Source organism: Nicotiana tomentosiformis, chromosome 12 (assembly GCF_000390325.3).
Source record: "Nicotiana tomentosiformis chromosome 12, ASM39032v3, whole genome shotgun sequence".
Classification (NCBI taxonomy): Eukaryota; Viridiplantae; Streptophyta; class Magnoliopsida; order Solanales; family Solanaceae; genus Nicotiana; species Nicotiana tomentosiformis.
This window is the reverse complement of record NC_090823.1, coordinates 19,241,768-19,266,697: the sequence shown is the minus strand read 5'-3', so window position 1 is coordinate 19,266,697 and position 24,930 is coordinate 19,241,768. Positions and strand designations below refer to the sequence as shown.

The following is a 24,930-nucleotide window of genomic DNA, read 5'->3' as shown; positions in this document are numbered from 1 at the left end:
TACTGCCCTAATACTTCCGTCAGTTCAACGAAAAATTCTTCTCAAGCTCATACAACGCCAACCATAAAAATACCCCAAATCATCTGCTAAGCTTGCAATCATTCTCTTGACACTCAAGTCAACTTTCTCAGCCAGATTCAAATTCAAATCTCCACACATACACCCTGCTGGCGGAAAAGTAACTCTCCACTCACATATAATGAACACACCTACGTAGATTACTCTCCAGGAGATAGCCCACCTCCCAAGCCTCAAATTGGCATCTTGTTATATCTTTTCACAATCACAATTACTATGCAATCACTTATTCAATCTGAGTCTAAACTCATTACCCAGACATGAGAATTTAATTTACCCCAAAATTTAAAAATATGAAAGATCCTTCAAAACATTCATACTCGAGATTGTACGTCACATTAAAACAAAAATCAAGCACCGAATGGCCATTTCTTTACATTTCAAGGAAACACTTCTCGTCACATTCAAATCGTCTTAACACATCACGCGGTCATATCATATCCATCATACCGCCATTCCACCACTCATCGAGCCATAAATTCCACTGTAGGGTCATTACCGGACATATGAGTCCACTTGTACAAGTTATAACTGAAGCTACCGAGCTTAAACTGTTGTCTAACTATGGCCTTAAGTCCTCGGACTGGCCCATCACCAAAACATAGAATTCTCATCTTGCACATAATCCCTGAAATCACAAGCCGGTGATACACAACTGATACCGAGCGCTCATGTGCGCATATGAATACGTGGAAGGAAATTCAAAGAATTATGTCCCAAGCTGAATCAATCCCACATGATAAGGAAAGAAAGATGGGAAGTATATATCCTAAATGCCCTGTAGCCTCTCGAAGATAAGTATGGACTTCATTATACCGATCCGCAAGACTCTACTAGACACTTGCTCATGACTTGTAGAACCTATGAATCCTAGAGATCTGATACCACCTTGTCACGACCCAAAATCCAACTAGTCGTGATGGCACCTAACCCAACCCGCTAGGTAAGCCAACTTTCAATTATCCAATTCCAAACAATTTAAGTGAATAAAGATCTTAATCTTATACATCCCCCAAGAACTGGTAGTACAAAACATGAGCTTCTAAGAATAGAGTAAACAAAGCGGAAATGAAATAAATACATAGTCTGTTTGAATAATTCATAAATAGAGCTTTTATAAATCTAAGGCTACCCTGAACAAGAGGCAGCTACAACAAGAACGCAGGTACAACTTCAAGTCCCGCAACCATCGAGCACAGCAACAACAGCAGCCAACATCTGCACGCAATGTGCAGAAGTGTAGTATCAATACAACTGACCCCATGTACTGAGTAAGTAACAAACCTAGCCTTAGGTTGAAAGTAGTGACGATCTTCTACCAAGGTCGGGTCCAAAACCACTAGTCCACAACAGTCCATAACAACATAAAGCAAATAATACCAGAAGCAACTCAGAGATAAAATGCTCAGCCAAATCATGATTTCAAAAATAATAGTTCTTCCTTTCAAGTACATCAGTGAAAAACCCAAATCGTTTACCGAAATTTCCAAAAATATGAATAAGTTTGAAAGCAATAATTTTCCCAAAATCCTTTCAATAATTAATAAAATATCTCATTTACTTTCCCAGATAACCAGTGTAAAACAAATGCATCACTATGCCCATCTGTTAGCATGTATGAGATATCCTGAATAATGTGATATCGTACAGCATGAGGAAAACACATCTCTATGCATATATGTCATGTGTGCATGTCAATGCAGTGTATCTCAGAGATTGTACTCATGTACTCACACTCTCAGAGTTCTCAATCTCACTGTCTTGCATTCTCTCTCATTGTCCTCAGCACACTCAATCACTCAGTGCTATAAAATACATGCTGCGGCATGCAACCCGATCCCTGTTTATAGTCGACTGCGCTCACTGGCGGTGTACAGACTCATGAGGGGCTCCTACAGCCCAAGCGCTATAAGTACGGACAACTCACGTGCCATAATATAAGTATCTGGATCCGCATGGCCAACTCACGTGATGCACGGCCAACTCACGTGCAATAATAATATAAGGATCCACACGGCCAACTGGCGTGCAATAATAATATAATGATCCGCACGGCCAACTGACGTGCAATAATAATATAAGAATCTGCACGGCCAACTCACGTGCTGCACGGCTAACTCACGTGCAATAATAAGCAAATAAGGCCTGCTGTAGGTGGGCAGCCCCGATCCATATAATAGTAATAATATATATAAAGCCAACATGGCCTGCTGCGACGTGCAGCCCGATCCCAAAAATATCCTCACAATTAGACCATCGGCCTTCCTCAGTCATCAATCTCTCCAGTCTCTCTCTCATGGGCTTACAATGTCATGAGAATAGCCCAAAAATGATGATATGATGTATCAATAAATAATAACAGAGACTAAGATATGATATGTAATGACATGAATATGACTGAGTATAATTTTCAATTTAAAATAAATAATTCACAGCTATGACCTCTGTAGGTCCCAATAATACTGGCACATAGCCTCAACATGATTTTTAATATGCTTTTCAGCTCAATTTCTTTAACACATAAAACTGCATGAAAAATGGCAAGATTATTTAACTACAAAATTCAACAAAAACAACTATGTCACAATTTCTATAGTGCACGCCCATACGCCCGTCACCTAGCATGTGCGTCACCTCCCAACAATTCACATAATACATATATTCAGGGTTCATACCCTCAGCTCCAAGATTAGAAGAGTTACTTACCTCGAACAAGCCAAATCCAATGTCGAGCAAGCTAAGCAATGCTCCAGAAATTCCATTATGCGCGTATACCTTCCAAACGGCTCGAATCTAGTCACAATTAATTTGTTTTAGCTTACAAAAATTATAGGAATTAATTTCATATCAAAATACTAATATTTTCCAAAAATCCGAAATTACGCCCCCAAAAATACCTGTGGGGCCCACGTCTCGTAATCCGATAAAACTCACAATATCCGAACCCCCATTCAACCACGAGTCCAACCATACCAATATTACTCAAATTCGACCATAACTCGGCCTTCAAATCCTCAATTAAAGTCTATGAATTTTTCTACTATTTTCAACCCAAAACACTAAATTGTTGATATAAACAATAATAGATTCGTGTAATTTTACCAAAACCGAGTTAGAATCACTTACCCCAATCCATATGGTGAAAATCGCCTCAAAAATCGCTTCAATCCGAGCTCCATAGCTCCAAATGTGTTAAAATGGCCGAAACCTCAAAATATATCTTCTGTCCAGGCATTTACACTTCGCGATCGCGAAGCACAAAAATTGTCTGCCCAAAATTTGCCTTTCGCGATCGCGAAGAACAAATTCCCAGCACTTCCAGACAGCCTCTAGTATAATGGTCATAACTCTTTGTACAAAACTCCAAATTGCAAATGGTTTAACTTTCTGAAAACTAGACACCAAGGGATATAAATTTCATTTGTTTCTTCTCTTCCAATTCCTTACAGATTTCTAGATATAAGCTTCCAAAGTCAGCCCTGTGCAACGGAGATTTCCAAACTCTTCCCGAACAGCCTATAGTGTATCCACCATAAATCTTGGTACACAACTCTAAATTACAAATGGTTTATATTTCTGCAAACTAGACATCAAGGGCTATAACCTTCATTTTTGGATCATCTCCAAATTCCTTATAGATTGCGAGATATAAGTTTCCAAAATCGGGTTAGTGCAACAGAGATTTTGTTCTACGCGATCGCAAAAGAGCTTCCGCGTAGGCAAAAACCAGCAACTAAAAATGGCCTAGAAATGGTCCGTAACCACCCCAAAACTCACCCGAGCCCCTCGGGACCTTAACCAAATATACGAACAAGTCCCTAAACATCATACAAACTTAGTCGAAGCCTCGAATCACATCAAACAACGCTAAAACTACGAATCGCACCTCAATTCATGCCTAATGAACTTTGAACTTTCAAATTCTATATCTTGTGCCGAAATACATCAAATCAATCCGAAATGACTTCAAATTTTGCACACAAGTCATAAATAACATAATGAAGCTATTCCAATTTTCAGAATCGGATTCCGACCTCGATATCAAAAAGTCAACCCCCCGGTCAAACTTCCCAAAAATTCAACTTTCGGCATTTCAAGCCTAATTCCACTATGGACCTCCAAAAATATTTCCGGACACGTTCCTAAGTCCAAAATCACCATACGGAGCTATTGGAATTATCAAAATTTGAATCCGAGGTCGTTTACACATAAGTCCATATTTGTTCACTATTTTAACTTAAACTTTAAACCTTGGAACTAAGTATTCCAATTCATTCCAAAACCTCACCGGACCCGAACCAATTACCTCGGCAATTCACACAACAAATGTAAAGTACAATTTGAGAAGTAAATGGGGAAACGAGATTGTAATACTCAAAACGACCGGCCGGGTCGTTACACCAATCCCTCTTGCTTGTAGATAGCTAGGGGAATTAAGTTGATGCTAGCCCCATTATCCCAAAGGGCTAGTGCAAAGTCACACAATCCGATAGTGCATGGAATGGTGAAAGCTCCCGGGTCCTCTTTCTTTTGGACGGCGGTTGTTGCAATGATGGAACTAACTCGGTGAGTGACATTCACCACTTCATTCTTGGTGGTTTTGTTTTTAGTGATCAAGTCCTTCAATTACTTTGCAAAACCCAGCATCTCTTGAAATGCTTTCACAAATGGAATGTGCATCGATAATTGCTTTAGGATGTCATAGTACTTCTCGAGTTTGCTATCATCAACCCTTCTAGCTAGACTTTGAGGGAAAAGAGGGGGAGGTCTAGGAATTGGTGCTAGAGGTTTTGGTGCCTCTATTACCTTTTCCTTAACCTCTTCATGGTTCACTTCTTGAGCTTTCACCTTCTTTGGGAGTCTTTTAACTTCAATAACATTTGGCACCTCAACTTGTGCCTCGACTTCTTGTTCAGAATCTTCCACTTAGACCACTTGTTCATTCTCTCCTTGAAGTAGTTTCCCACTTCAAGTTGTAATGGTCATACAATGATAGGTTGGGCCACTCCCACTACCTTTTGGGTTTGAAATTGTATCACTTGGGAGCGTGCCTTTTTTCTTCGGATTTTGTTCTCATGAGAAATCTCTCATTTGCATCTCCAACTTTTGAATAGATGCGGTGTGAGAACCCACAAGCTTGGTCATATTTTTCATTGAAGTATCGAATCTCTCTTGATTTTGCAATACTCTTTCAAGCATGTTTTCCAACTTGGACTCACTTGAAGAACTCTCCTTCCAATGTGGAGAGTTAGAATATTTCCCCTTTGGTGGAACATAGGGGTTTGAACTCCGATTAGAAAAATTGTTGTTGTTACTCCAATTTTCTTGATTTGAACTACTTTGGTCGTTTCACCATTATTGGTTGCCTTGCCCTTGGGGGTTAGATCTGCATTTGTGGTGTTGTTCGGAACCTTGATAGGGTTGTCTTTGATATCCTCCTTGTGAATTGTTGACATAATATGCTTCTTCGTATTCTTCAATTGACATTGGTTGCACATCTTCCACAATATTCACCTTTTTTGTTTGGCTTTCAGTGAACATTGTGCATCATCATGGAATTGAAGTTGATTCCTCAAAGATTGACGCCATTCAGAAAATGACCGAGCCAAAGAACTTGAGGGAGCTTCAAAGTCTCCAAGGAAACTTAGCATTCATCCGAAGGTTCATCTCTAATCTGGTTGGATGGTGTCAACCCTTCAATCATCTATTGAGGAAGGATATCCCTTTTCATTGGGATCAGTCATGTCAAGATGCTTTTGAAAGCATCAAAATATACTTGCTGAATCCACCTGTGTTAGGGGCGCCAAAGCTTGGGAAGCCATTAATACTCTGCATCGCAGCACAAGAATGTTCACTTGGAGCACTACTTGCTCAAGAGAATAAGGAAGGAAAGGAACAATCCTAGTACTACCTCAGTCGAACTCTGATAGGAGCTGAGTTGAACTATACGCCTGTTGAGATAATATGCCTAGCACTACGTTATGCGATAAAGAAACTAAGGTATTATTTTGAAGCGTACACCATCAAACTCATCTCTCGAGCAGATCCCGTGAAGTTTGTGATGACTCGACCTGTTCTTTCTAGATGCCTAGCAAGATGGTCCATATTGTTTAACCAATATGAGATCACATACACGCCTCAAAAGGCTATGAAAGGAGAAGCACTAGCCAATATTCTGGTTGATCACCCTCTTCCGGCTGAATGGGAGCTTTCTGATGAGTTTCTAGATGAAGATGTTTTGTTCATTGAAGAATTGCCACCATGGACAATGTTCTTTGATGGATCTGCATGTTGTAACGGTGCATGGGCAGGTGTTGTGTTGATCTCTCCAGAAAGACAAGTCTTGCCATTCTCCTTTGCTTTAGGTGAAACGTGCTCTAACAATGCCGCAGAGTACCAAGCTTTGATCGTTGGTCTCGAAATAGCATTAGACATGAAGATTCTACAGTTGGTGATCTACTGCGACTCTATGCTGATCATCATCCAACTAATAGGGAGTTACGACGTAAAGAAGGAAGATCTCTTTCCATATCATCAATATGCTTCTGGTTTACTTGAAAGATTCGACCAAGTGTTCTTAAACCACGTCCCAAAAGAAGAAAATTGCAAGGCTGATACTTTGGCTAACTTGGCCATGACGATGGCACTTGGAGAGAGTGAGTCAACAAAGGTATATGTGTGTTATCGATGGGTTATTCCTAGACTTCTTGATCTTCAAATCAACGAAATCCACCATACGTCTGTTCGAGTGATTAAAGAAGAAGACTGGAGGCAACCACTGATAGAGTACCTTGAACATGGAAAGCTACCTGAGGATTCGCGACAAAAAACATTCATCAAACGAAGAGCTTCACGATTCATCTACAATAAGGGGATATTGTTTCGCTGCTCTTTTGAAGGACTATTCTTGCGATGTCTTGACAAAGAAGAAGCCTGCAAAGCGATGGAGGAAGCACATTCTGGCTCATGTGGAGCACATCAATCTGGTCCCAAGCTCCATTTTCGCATCAAGAAGATGGGCTACTACTGGGCGACTATGGTAAAGGATTGCATGGAGCATGCCAAAAGATGTCAAGCATGTCAATTTCATGCAAACTATGACCACCTGTCACGACTTAATTTAGGGTCATGACCGACGCTTAGGAGCAAGTACTCCCAAGTAAGCTTCAACAGTGTTTTACATAAAATCGGATAGAGTTTTTCCTGTTTTAGGACTTTCCAAAAAGTTTTCCTGTCTCATAAATGAATAACAACAAACCAATATTCACCTAAATCAGTCACAGTCTTCATCAACTAACTGAAAATGGGTTTTCACCAACACTACCAACACTAGCAAACTTACCAATATAATAATATTAAACCTATCTCAAAAATAAGGAAAGAAAGTGCAATACTAGTAACTAGTCCAACATAACGAATGAATACTCATGACACTAATAAAATAACTATGGAGCAACTCTATGAGTTCAAAAGAAAAGATGATAACAATAAATAAACTATTCGCCCACGGGAACTAGTGCGGGGCTCACCAAGAACTATCAACTCGTGTACTGTAATTAACGAAATCCTCGCTCGCATCAACTACTGTCTCTGTAAAAGAAATAGCGGGGAGTGAGTCGCTAGCTCGGTGAGTAATAACACTTAACCACAACCATTTTTAATTGGGGACAAGTCAGAAATACATGCCTGTATAATAGTAATAAAAAATTATTATAAAAATTAAATGTACTTTCAAAACGGTAACAATAATCAGTCTCATCATGTGTTTTCTATAACATAAATCAATTAAATAATTCGCTAATAAACTCAGTAAGCGTTGTCTCATATGAATTCTTTATGTTTGGGAGGTTTCCAAGAAAGGATCATGTAATCTGTATCATTGTGTGGACCCTTTCGTAAAAGGAGTCAAATATAACTGTAGGTCCCTACTCTAGGGAAAACTGTAATTGTATGCTAGTTCTACCTTCCCACTAGCGAGGGCTATAACTGTAATCGGTAATCTGTAAATACAAGGTGCACCAGGTCTAACGAACCCGTCGTTAGCTACGGGATCCTTCAAAGTCTCCTCCCATTTATGCTTTTCTTTGTAAACAGTAAATATTCATACGAAAATAATTTCAAAATAGTACAGGGCATTTCAATTCTTATCAAAACATGTAATCCCATTTAGGTAACAGTAATCATATCTCAAATAACAGTAAAACATGTCTAGTAATAGTGAGAACATTTTAAATAGTTGTAAACATCTCAAGTAAACTGTTCAACACCATATCAAGTAAAGGACTTGTCCCACATGCAATTTCAAACATTCGGTAACAAATATCATTTTCAAAATCATGTATAAACCATGCAAGTTATGAAAACACAAGTTGCGGTAAGATTACTACTCACAATACTCATGCCAAAATATCGAATGCATCACCTCGAACACTCCGTACGACTTTCTTCAGTCTATAATCACATCACATGATCGTGTTAATTACCTTCTTTAGGCTATTTCATAACTAATTTAGAGTACCCAACCCTCGAGATTTTTCACGACCCCAAATTTCCTCTGTAGGAGGTCGTGATGGCACCTAGTCTCTAAGACTAGGTAAGCCTATCAATGCGGAATAATAATAGATATCTGGAATAAATAAACTACAATTCAAATATTTTCAACTCCCAAAACCCGGTAGAAATAAGTCACAAGCTTCTAAGAATTTATTCTATATGGCTCTATACATCAGAGTCTAAAGCAAAATAAGGAATACAACATAGTGAGATAGAAGGGGACTCCGGAGTCTGCGGACGCTGGCAGATATACCTCGAAGTCTCCTCGTACAGCTAGTTACTGATGCTTGGTCTGATAAGATGTACCTGGATCTGCACAAAATGATGTGCAGAAGCGTAGTATGTGTACACCACAGCGTTACCCAGTAAGTGCCAAGCCTAACCTCGGTAGAGTAGTGACGAGGTCAGGTCAGGCCTACTGAAAAAATAAATAATAACATGGTAAAATTTTTAACAATATAATAAGATAAAATGACAATGGAAATGAATCAAGTAGTATGTCACCATTTAATTACACCAAATAATGGTAATTAATACCTCGTGGAAGCAAAACAGAATTCCTTTCAACTTTAAGAAAATCACAACAATAATCAAAGGCAACTGCGGCCATAAATCAATATCCACAAGGGCACTCCCGAGGTAACGCCTCGTAGTCCCAAATCATAAATAAATTCACAATATCTCATTTCCTTATATCACCGAGAGAGACTTCACAATTTATTTTAAAGAAAATATTTTTCCCGAAATAGCATCTCGCGTTTTAGCCATCCTTATCACACCGCATGACTTCTAGTAGTTCCCCTACTAGCCACGCGTATCAAGCCACCCTTATCTCACCGCATGCGTTTCAACACCCAGACCTTATACCACCGCATGCGTACAAAATAAATCAACAATAATATTTTTCCATAATAAAGAGCTCACGGCTCCATCACAATGAGTACGAAAATCTCACAAAATATTCAGCAAAAATAATATTTTACAAATTTAACACCTTGTCTAAATATCAAATTTTTAAATGTAAAATACTTCATTTTTTTATATTTAAATTTAAGAAATTCCACCTTCAAATAATGCACAGAATAAAAAAAATAAGTTTCAGCTAAACAGGTAAAAACAATTAGCAAGAGAGGTTCAAGCAAATTTAAAGTATATAAATCAGATCAATGATAAAGAATATAACAAGATAAAATTATTTAATTAATATGTAACAGTGATCTACACAATTTAAAAACACAATCCTTCACATTTAGCTCGTGTACACACTCGTCACTTCGTGTACACGACATTCATCATATTACAATTATCACATCAATACCAATCCTAGGGGAAATTTCTCCCACACAAGGTTAGACAAGTCACCTACCTCGACTTGCTCCAATTTAATCAAGTAGTATGCCTTTTCCTCAATTTTTCGACTCCGATTGACTCGTATCTAGTCATAATTAATTCGATACAGTCAACAAAAATTGTAGAATCAATTCCATAAGAAAATACTATATTTTTAAATAAAATCTGAAATTAACTCAAAAATTACCCGTTGGGCCCACGTCTCGAAATCCGGCGAAAGTTACGAAATATGAACGCCCGTTCAACCACGAGTCTAACCATACTAAAATGACTAAATTCCAATAACAATTCGACCCTCAATTCCTCAAATCTATCCAAGAAGGTTTTCAAAATTTTCCAACTTAAATCACCAATTAACTAATAAAAACAGTGATGGATTTGGGTAATCTAACCAAAATTGAGGTAAGAACACTTACACCAATATTTTCTCTGAAAATATCCCAAAACTCTCCTCAATCCGAGCTCCAAATCGTTAACAATGGAAAATGGGACGAAGTCCCATTTTCAGAACTTAAACATTCTTCCCAGGCTTTTACTCATCGCGATCGCGAACATCCACACGCGATCGCGAAGCATAAATTACCACTGCCCAAATTAACTCTACGTGATCGCGTATATCCTCATGCGATCGTAAAGCACAGAGTTCCCAGCTCTACGCGATCGCAGTCCTCTTCACGCGATCGCATAGAGCAAATGCGTGACCTCCACTCATGCTCCGTTACTCTACGCGAACGCGACCGTCTTCACGCGTTCGCGAGTCACAAGGTCTGAAAGCTATGCGGTCGCATCCCGCTTTACACGATCACGAAGCACAAAATTTAGCAGCCCTCAATTAACCTTACGCGATCGCAAACAATGCCACGCGATCGTGATGCACAGACTATCTCAACCTACGCGATCGCGGTTGACCTCACGTGATCGTGAAGAACAAAATTAACATTGCCTCAACTATGCCTACGCGATCGCGTCCCAATCTTCGTGATCGCGAAGAAGGTTTAAAATACCAGAAATCAGCAGCTACCAGCAAAGCCAAAATGAAGGAAAATACTCTGAATACCATCCGAAACATGCCCGAGCCCCTCGGGACCTCAATCAAATATACCAACAAGTCCTAAAACATCATACGGACTTAGTCGAGTCTTCAAACCATATCCAACAACACCAAAAACACGAGTCATACATAGATTCAAGCCTAATGAACTTTGAAACTTTCAATTTCTACAAACGACACCAGAACCTATCAAATCAAGTCCGATTGATCTCAAATTTTGCGCGCAAGTCATAAATGACATAACAAAGCTATAAAAATTTTCGGAACTGGATTCCGACCCCGATATCAAAAAGTCAACTCCCCAATCAAACTTTCAAACTTAAATTCCTATTTTAGCCATTCAAGCCTAATTTAACTACGGAATTCTAAATAAAATTTCGAACACACTCCTAAGTCCAAAATTACCATACGGAACTGTTGGAATCATCAAAATTCTATTCTGGGGTCATTTTCTCAAAATGTTGACCGAATTCAAACTTAGCATTTTAAGGCCAACTTAAGGAACCAAGTGTTTCGATTTCAACCCGAACACTTCCAAATCCCGAACCAACCATCCCCACAAGTCATAAATTTATAAAAGCACATACCGGGAGTTTTATTTAGGGGAACGGGGTTCTAAAAGTAAAAATGACTGATTGGGTCATTACATTCTCCACCTCTTAAACAAACGTTCGTCCTCGAACGAGTTTAGAATTATACCTGGAGTGGTAAAAAGATAAGGATAACAGTTGCGTATATCATGCTCGGTCTCCCAAGTCGCCTCTTCGACCGGATGACCCCTCCACTGAATCTTTACGGAAGCAATGTTCTTTGACCTCAGCTTTCGAACCTTCCTGTCCAAAATAGCCATTGATTCCTCAACATAAGATAGATCCTTGTCCAACTGAACTGAACTGAAGTCTAACACATGAGACGGATCGCCGTGATACTTCCGGAGCATAGAAACATGAAATACTGGATGAACTGTAGAGAGACTAGGTGGTAGTATAAGTCTGTAAACCACCTCTCCAACTTTTTCAAGAATCTCAAAAGGCCCAATATATCTAGGTCTCAACTTGCCCTTCTTCCCGAACATCATCACACCCTTCATAGGCAAAACCCGGAGCAGGACTCGCTCACCAACCATGAATGCAATATCACGAACCTTCTGATCCGCATAACTCTTCTGTCTAGATTGGGTTGTACGAAGTCGATCCTGAATTAATTTAACCTTTTCCAAGGCATCATGAACCAAGTCTGTACCCAATAGCCTAGCCTCGCCCGGTTCGAACCAACCCACTGGAGACCGGCATCGCCTACCATACAAGGCCTCAAACGGAGCCATCTGAATGCTCGACTGATAACTGTTGTTGTAAGCAAACTTCGCAAGTGGTAAGAATTGGTCCCAAGCACCCCTTAAAATCTATCACACACGCACGAAGCATATCCCCAGTATCTGAATAGTGCGTTCGGACTGCCCGTCCGTCTGAGGGTAAAATGTTATACTCAACTCCACACGAGTACCCAACTCTCGCTGTACAGCCCTCCAAAATCGTGATGTAAACTGTGTACCCCGGTCAGAGATGATAGATTCCGGTACGCCATGAAGTCTAACAATCTCGCGAATATAGACTTGAGCCAACTGCTCGGAAGAATAGGTAGTCATCACAGGAATGAAATGAGCTGACTTGGTCATTCTATCCACAATCACCCAAACTGCATCAAACTTCCGCTGAGTCTGTGGAAGTCCAACAATGAAATCCATAGTGATCCGCTCCCATTTCCCTTCTGGAATCTCTAACTTCTGAAGCAATCCACCCGGTCGCTTATGCTCATATTTTACTTGTTGATAATTTAAACACCGAGCTACATACTCTACTATGTCTTTCTTCATCCGCCTCCACCAATAGTGTTGTCTCAAGTCCTGATACATCTTTGCAGCACCCGGATGAATGGAGTACCGTGAACTGTGAGCCTTCTGGAGAATCAACTCATGCAAACCATATACATTAGGCACACATAGCATGCCCTGCATCCTTAATACATCGTCATCTCCAATAGTGACTTCTTTGGCATCACCGTGTTGAACTGTATCCTTAAGGACAAGTAGATGGGGGTCATCGTACTGACGCTCTCTGATACGATCATAAAGAGAAGACTGAGAAATCACACAAGCCAAAACTCGGCTCGGCTCGAAAACATCCAACCTGACAAACTGGTTGGCCAAGGCCTGAACAGCCAAGGCTAAAGGTCTCTCTGCTACCTGTAAATATGCTAAGCTGCCCAAACTCCCCGCCTTACGACTCAAGGCATCGACCACTACATTGGCCTTTCCGGAATGATAGAGAATGGTGATATCATAATCCTTAAGAAACTCCAACCATTTCCGCTACCGCAAATTAAGATCCTTCTATTTAAACAGATATTGTAGACTCCGGTGATCGGTGTAGACCTCATAATAGACACCGTACAAATAATGCCGCCAAATCTTCAAGGCATGAACAATAGCTGCTAATTCAAGGACATGGACCGGATAATTCTTCTCATGTACCTTTAAATGTCTGGACGCATAGGCAATCACCCTACTGTCTTACATCAACACTGCACCGAGACCAATACGCGACGCATCACAATACACAGTATAAGACCTTGAACCTATAGGTAATACCAATACTGGGGCTGTAGTCAAAGTTGTCTTGAGCTTTTGGAAGCTCTCCTCATATTCCTCGGTCCATCTGAACGGAGCACCCTTCTGGGTCAATTTGGTCATAGATGCAGCAATAGAAGAGAAACCCTCTACAAATCGGCGATAATACCCTGCCAAACCAAGGAAACTCCGGATCTCCGTAGCTGAGGACGGTCTGGACCAACTCTGTACTGCCTCAATCTTCTTTGGATCTACCTTGATCCCCTCGCACGAAACTATATGACCCAAAAATCCCACTGAATCAAGCCAGAATTCACACTTTGAAAATTTTGCATATAACTTCTTTTCTCTCAAAGTCTGAAGCACAGTCCTCAGGTGTTGTTCATGATCTTCCTGACTCCGGGAATACACCAGAATGTCGTCAATAAACACAATGACGATACCAAGTCTTGAAAGCAGTCTTCGTGATATCTGGCTCCCGAATCTTCAACTGATGATAGCCTGAACGCAAGTCGATCTTAGAAAACACTCTGGCACCCTAAAACTGATCAAATGGGTCATCAATACGTGGCAATGGATACATGTTCTTCACTGTAACCTTGTTCAGCTGGCGGTAATCAATACACATCCGCATAGAACCATCCTTCTTCTTTACAAATAAGACAGGAGCACCCCAAGGTGATACACTGGGCTGAATGAAGCCCTTATCAAGCAATTCCTGAAACTGTTCTTTTAATTCTTTCAACTCTGTTGGGGGCATACGGTATGGTGGAATAGAAATGGGCTCAGTGCCCGATAACAAATCAATGCCAAAGTCAATATCCCTATCGGGTGGCATACCCAAAAGATCTGTTGGAAATACATCAGGAAAATACCTTACTACAGGAACTGACTCCATGGTAGGAGTATCAATATTAACATCTCTCACATAGGCCAGATACACATCATACCCCTTCTCAACCATTCGTTGAGCTTTAAGAAATGAAACAACCCTGCTAGGAACATGATCTGAGGTACCTGTCCCCTCTAGCTGCGGTAAACCTGGCATAGCCAACACCGTCTTGGCATAACAATCAATAATAGCGTGACAGGACGACAACATGTCCATGCCCAAAATAATATCGAAATCCACCATATTGAGCAATAATAAATCAGCTCTGGTCTCAAAACCACTGATAACAATTAAACACGACCGATACACGTGGTCCACAATAATAGATTCACCCACGGGTGTAGATACATAAACATAGGAACTCAAGGAATCATGGAATACGCCCAAATACGGGGCAAAATAAGATGACACATAAGAATAAGTAGAGCCTGGATCAAATAAGACTGATGCATCTCTATGACAGACCGGAATAATACCTATGATAACAGAATCGAATGCAACGACCTCTATCCTAGCAGGAAGGGAATAATATCTGGCCTGGCCTCCCACTCTAGGGCGACCTCTACCTGTCCGACCTCCACCTCTAGCTGGATGTGCAGGTGGGTAACTGGTGCAGTAATCATGGCTTGAGAAGCCTGAGGGCCATGTGAAATAGGTGGGGCCTGAGAAATCTGTAGAGGTGCACCCCTTCTAAATCTGGGGAAATCTCTCATGATATGACGAGTGTCACCACACTCAAAACAAACCCTCGGAGGATGTGGCTGCTGGGACTGGCTCGGTCCTGATCGACTAGACTGTCCGCTGAAAGCACCCCGTACATGAGGTACAGTAGACACTAGCGGTGCAAAATATGGAACCTAAGGTCTGGGAGTAGACGGAATACCACTGGAAGCTGGAAGTGCTGAATGAATAGGACGGCTCACATAACCTCTACCATGACGGGATGTAACTGGGCACGAGAATTATTATATGTGCCAGAATCTCGAGATCTCTTAGCTTCCCTCTCTTCCCTCTCCCGGATCCGCATACCTTCCAATCTCCTAGCAATTGACAACACCTGTTGATATGTGATGTCCATCTATAGCTCTCGGTCCATACTGAATCTGATACTAGGGTTGAGACCCTCAATAAATCTGCGAACCCGCTCTCGAACTATAGTAACTAAGGCTGATGCATGCCTAGCCAAATTACTGAATCAGACCGCATATTCCGACACGGTCATAGAACCCTGGCGTAGCTTCTCAAACTCTGTGCGCCATGCATCGCTAAGACTCTGAGGAACATACTCCTTTAAGAACATATCTGAAAAAATTGAGTCCAAGTAAGTGAAGCTGCCTCAACCGGACTAATCCAACTCATATGCCCGCCACCACTGGTAGGCTGCTCCTCTAAGCTGAAATGTCGTGAAAGAAATCCCACTGGAATCCACAATACCCATAGTACGGAGGATACGGTGACATTCCTCCAGAAAACCCTAAGCATCATCTGAAGCTAAACCGCTGAAAGTGGGAGGGTGGTACTTCTTGTACCTCTCGAGCCTGAGCTGCTCCTCCTCTGAAACTGTTGTCCTAATCTCGGGCCGAACTGGGGCAACTGGCTGCACTGGTATAACCTTTGGGGCATGGTCAACTTGGGCCCGTGGCTCTAGAGTACGGGCGGCGGGAGTCTGTGCTCCTCCCCCGGCCTGAGATGTGGTAGGAGCAAGTAGAATTAACCCTGCCTGAGCTAGAGTGCCAAACATGCTCAAAAACTGGGCAATAGTCTCCTGAAGTGCAGAAGCGTAGTATGAGTATATCACAACGGTACCCAGTAGGGCCTGACCTGATCTCGTCACTACTCTACCGAGGTTAGGCTTGGCACTTACTGGGTACCAGTGTGGTGTACTCATACTACGCTTCTGCATATCTTTTTGTGCAGATCCAGGTACATCTTATCAGACCAGGCATCAGTAAACTAGTTGTATGAGGAGACTTCGAAGTATATCTGCCAGCGTCCGCAGACTCCGGAGTCCCCTTCTATTTAACTATATTGTCTTCCTTATTTGCTTTAGACTCTGATGTATAGAGACATAGAGAATAAATTTTTAGAAGTTTGTGACTTATTTCTACCGGATTTTGGAAGTTGAAATTGTTTGAATTGTAGTTTATTTATTTTAGATATCTATTATTATTCTGCATTGATAGGCTTACCTAGTCTTAGAGATTAGGTGCCATCACGACCTCCTACGGAGGAAATTTGGGATCGTGGCAAGATTACACCTTTAATTGTCAATTCGTCCAATTAATATCTATCCATGCTCTGGGTTACTCAACACATTCAATATTTATTCTTCTATTAAAAAGGTGTCATATTATTTATTCATGGTATTGTTCAACAAAATATTTTTCTCTTAAACATGTTAATAAGCCCAAATTTAATAGCGTTGCTGGCTATACATGTATAATTGATATTTAATATTCATGACCCAATGGAATTTCCATATACACAAAGAGTAAACTCAAGCAAACCATAAGTAAGAAAAATTACTTTGGAATTGAAAGGTGGCTTCTACTATTTGCCTTTGCTTCTGTGTTCCTTGACACAAGATTCCACCACAAATGCTATTTGATCACCATCCTTTTGTCCTTCACGGTGAATTGCCAAAGAGTCCCCTCCTTGTTTTCAATTTCAATTGCTTTCAGTTCCTTGGCCGACCACAGTCCTTGTCTTTTGCCCAAATATTAATCTGTTTTTTCTTCTTCTTCTTTGTTTTGGTGGCTAATACACTTATCTTTATAAAACCCTTAAGACTTCATGGTATCAGGTAGAGGCTTCGGCCCATTAAGATGCTTTATACATATTTCTTTTCTTCTTTTTTTATTTTTTATTTGGCTAAATGGCAATTATGCCCTTATTTTAATTATAGGATATTACATTCTCTCCACCTTATGAAATTTGGTCCCAGAATTTTAAACAAATACATAACTGTAGACTGAAATAAGTGAGGATATTTGACTCACACACCTTCTTCCACTTCTCTAGCAGCTTCTTAAACTGTATGGTTTCTCCATAAGACTTTCACGAACACAATATTTTTTTACCGTAACTTCCTTATTGTCTGTCAACAATAGTTACCGGCTCCTCCTCGTAGAATAAGTTCCCATTTAATTCTATAATCAGTGCTTCAATCACATGTGGGGAGTCTTATGTGCATTTTCTTAGTATAGAAACATAAAATACTTAATTTATGAAAGACAATTTAGGAAGAAGTGCCAAACAATATACCAGAACTCACACTTGGTCTAGTATCACGTACGACCTTATAAACCTCAGGCTAATCTTACTTCTTCTTTTTTCTGAATTACATCACGTATTTCATATGGGAGAGTAATAGGGACTTCTCTGTCCCCCAATTGTGAAAACTAAGTTCATTCTCCTCGTATCCCCATAAGGCTTTTTTCTACTTTTAGTTGTGAGAAATCTTTGCTTGATCAACTCGACCTTGTCCATAACTTCTTGTACTAGATCAGATCCCCATAAGTTAATCTCACCAGCTTCAACCCATCTGATAGGAGAACAACATCTTTTACCAGGTGCTATCTGAATGCTGGATTGAAAGTTATTATTGTAGGAAAATTCAACTAAAGATAGGTAGGCATCCCAATAAACTTCAAACTCAAGAATGCAATTTCTCACATATCCTCCAAGATTTGTATAGTACATTTAGACTTTGCATTTGTCTGTGATAAAAATTAGTACTAAGATCTACTCGTGTGCCCAACGTTTCTTGAAAAGATTTTCACATCGTGAGGTGAATTGTGATCCTTTATCAGAGATGATGGATAATAAAGCTCTACTGAGAATTTTTTTATGTTCATGTATATTTGTACATATTTCACCTTACTATAAGAATTTTTGACTAGCAAGAAATATGCCTACTTTGTAAGCCAATTTATAACCTTTCCACATATAATCATACCTCTAATGGTTTGGTAATCTAGTCATATAATGTAATTATGTTGTATTTCTACTTCAAAATCTTAAGTTGTTGTAGTGGGACTTTGAGTCGCAAGTGCTTGCCTTAACATGCTAACATGTCAAATAGTTAGAAACAAGGTTAACGAATTTTTCTTCTTCTTTCTTTTCCAACCAATCCAAAAAAACTTTCCTAGTCATAATGCATCTTATGGACCTGAGATATACAGTGTATCTAGAGTTTTGAGCTCAATCACGAATAGCTTGTCTCAACCCATATATGTTTGCTACACCTAATAGATTACCTAATCGAAGAATACTATCACTATTAACAGTCATATCCTTGCTTTTACCAGCTAAGAAGTAATCTCAATACTTGAACAATTGCTCATCCTCGTATTGACTAGCCTTTATGCACTTTACATCAGGCTTGACCAATAGCCAATAATGTCCTTCAATTTTTTTCACATTAAATCTAATACGTGTACCCTCTAGTCTATGCATATCTTTATCTAGAAGTATCTTTACATGAGCTATATGCCCAAATTACCCATGGTTTATTTTTTTTTTTGCCTAAAGTATTATATTTATCTTTCCGGAACAATACAAAATAGTATAATTATATCTTCAATAGTTCCCTCCATCAGCATTGGTAAATATTTATATCTCTGCTGGTTTTTAATGTACTTCAGGCTCTTGTGCTAGGTATAATCTCATAGGTTTCTTCCTATAAATAGTGTCTCTAAATCCAAAAAAGAAATATCAGTATGACCATCTCCAAATCATGAGGGGCATAATACAACTTGAGCTTCTTCAATTTTCTTGGAGCATAAGCTTTCACCCGACCAGTTTACATAAAAAATATCCTAATCCTACCCTCGTAGCATCACAGAACATCGTATATCCTCTAGAATCTATTGGAATAAGGCTAATAATGGTGTGATTGTCAAATATCCCTTAGGCTTCTGGAGTCTCATCGTACATTCCTCCATCCACTGAATTTTGACGAATTTCTATGTTAACTTGGTGAGTGGTGGTGCTATTCTAATGAAATCCTACCCAAATGCCTATAGTAATCTGTTAAGCCAAAAAACAAAATCAATTTCTGTAGGAGAAATGGATCTCGGCCATTTATGAACTGCTTTTATCTTCTTAGATTCTACCATCTTTTCATTCTTAGTTACCATGTGCCCTAAGAATACCACCGAGTCTAGCTAAGACTCACAATTGACGACTCGGCAAAAAAGTGATTTTTCTGCAACATTTGTTTTACATATTTTTCAAGTTATTCTCGTGCTCTTATTGTCTAAGAGAATATACCAAAATATAATAAGTAAAAATTATGAATTTGTTTCTTTCAAAAATAACTTTGAACACCATATCCATTATATACATTTATGCAGTTAGAGCATTGGCCAGTCTAAAGGACATCACAAGTAACTCATAATGTTTGTACCAAGTACTAGAGGCAAACATCAAAATATCTTTCTTTCTTATTTTAAGTTGATGATAACCAGACTAAAGATCAATGACTCCTTGTAACAGATCAAACAAGTTATCTATACAAGACAATGGGTATTTATTGTGTATTGTTATCTTATTTAATTATCTGTCGTTGATGCACATTCTTAAGAACTTATCCCCCTTCTGTTTTCAAACAATATTGGTGTACCCCATGGTGAAATACTCGATATGATAAAACCCGTATCCAGTAGGTCTCACAATTGTTCAATCAGCTCTCTCAACTTCATCGGTTCCATATGATATGGTTTGCATGTCATGTGTCGAATCAATACCGAAGTCTATTTCTCATATTGGAGGTAGTCCTGGTAAATCCTTAGGAATACATTAGAAAATCTCTCACTATTATACTTTTATTTTTCAAACTAAGTTTCACATCTCTTGGATCTCTTTAAGAAAGTTGCGAGACCCTAACTACTCTTACTCAATAATTGTAGAGCCTTTTTAAATGATATAACCTCGACTATCACTGGGATATGCATATCTAGAAAACCTTTGCATGGTAATAAAAAGTAATGTAATAAGATAATAACCAATCACACCTATAAGCACGTCAAAATTAACAAGGTCAAGTACAATATGGCTAGATAGGGTATGATTTCTCTCACTTTGAATCTGATAAGCTTAATAGAAAGTTTCAATTGTACGATACTCTTCCATAAAAGTAGCAACTATTAAAGGATCTCATAATATCTCATTTATCTAACTCTTCGTCCCATAGAAGAAAAAGAAATTCATACTACGAAATTTTCTAGTCTCTACCTTCTCAAATGAATTCTTAGTTGCATGCCAATCACATCCAGTTCTTAATTTTTTTTCTTTTTTTTCCTAGAAAGTTTAACTTTCACATAATAGGTAAGAGTCTTCGTATGTGAGATTATTGCCTTGTTTAAATGGTTAATCAATAATTAGACAAGCCTCTCAACCTAAGGCGGCATGTCCTAGATAGCTGATAAAGTCTGGGGTCACGTGTCAGTACATCTATCATCTGAATTAATTTCTTACGTACCTATCAAGTTTGTACTTTTGACTATCGAGAAGGAAGCGATTCATAAAAAGTTTACTAAACTTATTTCTAAGTCATTTGTGTCACTCCTAACCGCATCCCTAACAATATGGATACATTTCATATATTCGTCATGTACTCTAGTCGATAAGTTGCTAGATCCACAAGCCTTTCGCTGGAACATTATAGAGCTCATAATGCTTTAAATGTTTAGCCAAAAACTTCTAAGGATGATTAAAGTGTCAAAAACAATAAACTTTATGTTTTCAATTTTAGGAACTCTAATAACTCTATGCTCCGGACAATCTTAATACGAGATGCCTAAAGCTTTTATATCCATAATCTATTACCCTTTTTTTTTGTCCTGTCCACCAATTATATCTATCAAGCTCTCAATTATTCTCTACATGGAGGTAAGTACCTCAATGATAATAATTTCCTAGCCATGATGGTGATCTAGTACTTAATTCAAGAGTGAATTTTATTACATATCTTAGTGGTATGGAAGCCCCTCATTGTGGTGCAACAATCTTTCATTGGCCTTATTTAATACTTCTATTGATGTCCTTTGCTAGGAGACAGTTGCTGTCCAGTGGCAGTATTTTAATGTCCTTAAACCTTTGGCCAAACTCTATTATTGAATGACTGGTCTGCGCCATACATGAACAAGATAAAAGGCGACGTTCAGTTATTTGACCCTAATCTCCACATGCGTATGGAGGAATAAGAAAGAAAGACAAGAAACATCCTATCACGCCCATGCAGAATCACGATTATGGGAATGACCGGCTACATAACCATAATTGAGATTCAACTACCGATATGTGCTCCATTAATCACAAGAACAACCTAAAGCTCTTATACCAACTTTGTCACGACCCAATTTAGGGTCGTGACCGGCGCTTACGAGCAAGTACTCCCAAGTAAGTCTCATCGATATTTTACAGAAAATCGGACGGAGTTTTCCCTGTTTTAGGACTTTCCAAAAAGTTTTCCTGTCTCATAAATAAATAACAACCAACCAATATTCACCTAAATCAGTCACAGTCTTCATCAACTAACTGAAAATGAGTTTTAACCAACACTACCAACACTAGAAACCTTACCAATATAATAATACTAAACCCATCTCAAAAATACGAAAAGAAAGTGCAATACTAGTAACTAGTCCAACATAACGAATGAATACTCATGACACTAATAAAAATAATTATGGAGCGACTTTAAGAGTTCAAAATAAAAGACGATAACAATAAATAAACTATTCGCCCACGCGAACTAGTGTGGGGCTCATCAGGAACTATCAACTCGTGTACTCTAATTAACGAAATCCTCCCTCACATCAACTGTTGATCTATAAAATAAATAGTGGGGAGTGAGTCTCTAACTCAGTGAGTAATAAATTTTAACCACAACCGTTTTTAATTGGAGACACGTCAGAAATACATGCATGTATAACATTAATCAAAAGTTATTACAAAAACTAAATGTACTTTCAAAACGGTAACAATAATCAGTCTCATCATGTGTTTCCTGTAACAAAAATTAATTAAATAATTCGGTAATAAACTCGGTAAGCGCTGTGTCATATCAATTCTTTATATTTGGGAGGTTTCCAAGAAAGTATCATGTAATATGTATTATTGTGTGTACCCTTTCATAAAAGGAGTCAAATATAATTGTACGTCCCTACTCGAGGGAAAACTGTAATTGTATGCTAGTTCTACCTTCCCACTAGCGAGGGCTATAACTATAATCGATAATCTATAAATACAAGGTGCACCCGGTATAACGAACCCATCGTTAGCTACAGGATCCTTCAAAGTCTCCTCCCATTTATACTTTTCTTTGTAAAAAGTAAATATTCATACGAAAACAATTTCAAAATAGTACAGGGCATTTCAATTCTTATCAAATCATGTAATCCCATTTAGGTAACAATAATCATATCTCAAATAACAGTAAAACATGTCTAGTAACAGTGAGAACATTTTAAATAGTTGTAAACATCTCAAGTAAACTGTTCAGTACCATATCAAGTAAAGGACTTGTCCCACATATAATTTTAAAGATTCGGTAACAAATATCATTTTCAAAATCATGTATAAACTATGCAGGTTATGAAAACACAAGTTGCGGTAAGGTTACTACTCACAGTACTCATGCCGAAATATCGAATGCGTCACCTCGAACACTCCGTACGACTTTCTTCGGTCTATAATCACATCACTTGATCGTGTTAATTGCCTTCTTTAGGCTATTTCATAACTAATTTAGAGTACCCAACCCTCGAGATTACACCTTTAATTGTCAATTCGTCCAATTAATATTTATCCATGCTTCAAGTTACTCAACACATTCAATATTTATTCTTCTATTAAAAAGCTGTCATATTATTTAATCATGGTATTGTTCAACAAAATATTTTTCTCTTAAACATGTGAATAAGCCCAGATTTAATAGCGTTGCTGGCTATACATATATAATTGGTATTTAATATTCATTACCCCATGAAATTTTCATATACACAAAGAGTAAACTCAAGCAAACCGTAAGTAAGAAAAATTACTTTGGGATTGAAAGGTGGCTTCTACTATTTTCTTTCGCTTCTGTGTTCCATGACACAAGATTCCACCACAAAAGCTATTTGATCACCATCCTTTTGTCCTTCATGGTTAATTTCCAAAGCATCCCTTGTTTTTAATTTCAATTACTTTCAGTTCCTTGGCCGACCAAAGTCCTTATCTTTTGCCCAAATATTAATCTGTTTTTTTCTTCTTCTTTATTTTGGTGGCTAATATGCTTATCTTTATAAAACCCTTAAGACTTCATGGTATCAGGTAGAGGCTTCGGCCCATTAAGATGCTTTATACATACTTCTTTTCTTCATTTTATTTTCTATTTTATTTTTAAAGTTTTTGCCTAAATGAAAATTATCCCCTTATTTTAATTATAGGATATTACACCATCGATCTCCAAAGCCTCTTCATCCAACTGTAGCTTCATGGCCTTTTAATGCATGGGGACTTGATATTGTTGGACCGCTTCCAAAGTCATCAAAGGGACATATGTACATGTTGGCCGCTATAAACTACTTCTCTAGATGGGCTGAAGTTGTTCTACTCAAGGAGCTGAAAAAGGAAACTGATGTCGATTTTATCTCGTCATATATAATTTTTAGATATAGCATACCAAGATACATAATCACTGATAATGGAATGACATTTGACAATAAGCTCGTGAAGAGTCTGTGCGAGAAGTTCGGGTTCAAGCAACATAAGTCTTCAATGTATAATGCACCCGCCAACGGCCTTGCTGAAGCTTTTAACAAGGCGCTTGGTAATCTTTTGAAGAAAGTTGTTGCAAAGAATAAGATAGACTGGCATGAGAAAATTGGTGAGGCTTTGTGGGCATACCGGATAACCTTCAGAACTTCTACACAATCAGCTCCTAACTCTTTGGTGTATGGCATAGAAGCAGTCCTTCCAATGGAGCAACAAATTCCATCATTGCGGATCGCAATCCAAAAAGAACTCACATCCGAAGAGAATGCTTAACTTCACCTAGCAGAGCTAGAGGCATTGGATGAGAAAAGATTGAAAGCGCAACAAAAATTGGAGTGCTATCAAGCTTGATTAGCTAAAGCCTTTAACAAGAAAGTGTGACCACGATCATTCCAAGTGGGAGACTTGGTCCTAGCTGTTCGAAGACACATAATCCTCAACAAACGCATGAGCGACAAGTTTACATCAAAATGGGATGGGCCGTATGTTATGAAGGAAGCTTATTCAAGTGGCACATACAAAATCGTTGATAAGGAAGGTCTCAGAGTAGGTCCAATCAACGGCAAGTTTCTCAAGCAGTACTTCCCATGAAAGTCATCTATGCTCCTCGATGCA

General features: G+C 38.9%; 1 protein-coding gene across 1 annotated transcript; it reads left to right on the top strand.

The window, feature by feature from the left end:
* The first annotated feature begins 6,139 nt into the window (after positions 1-6,139).
* LOC104120645 (uncharacterized) lies at positions 6,140-24,588 on the top strand. Its single transcript, XM_009632448.1, has 3 exons — positions 6,140-7,117; positions 23,149-23,174; positions 23,988-24,588. Exons 1-3 carry the CDS (start codon positions 6,140-6,142, stop codon positions 24,586-24,588), a joined length of 1,605 nt encoding a protein of 534 aa, XP_009630743.1.
* The last annotated feature ends 342 nt before the right edge of the window (positions 24,589-24,930 follow it).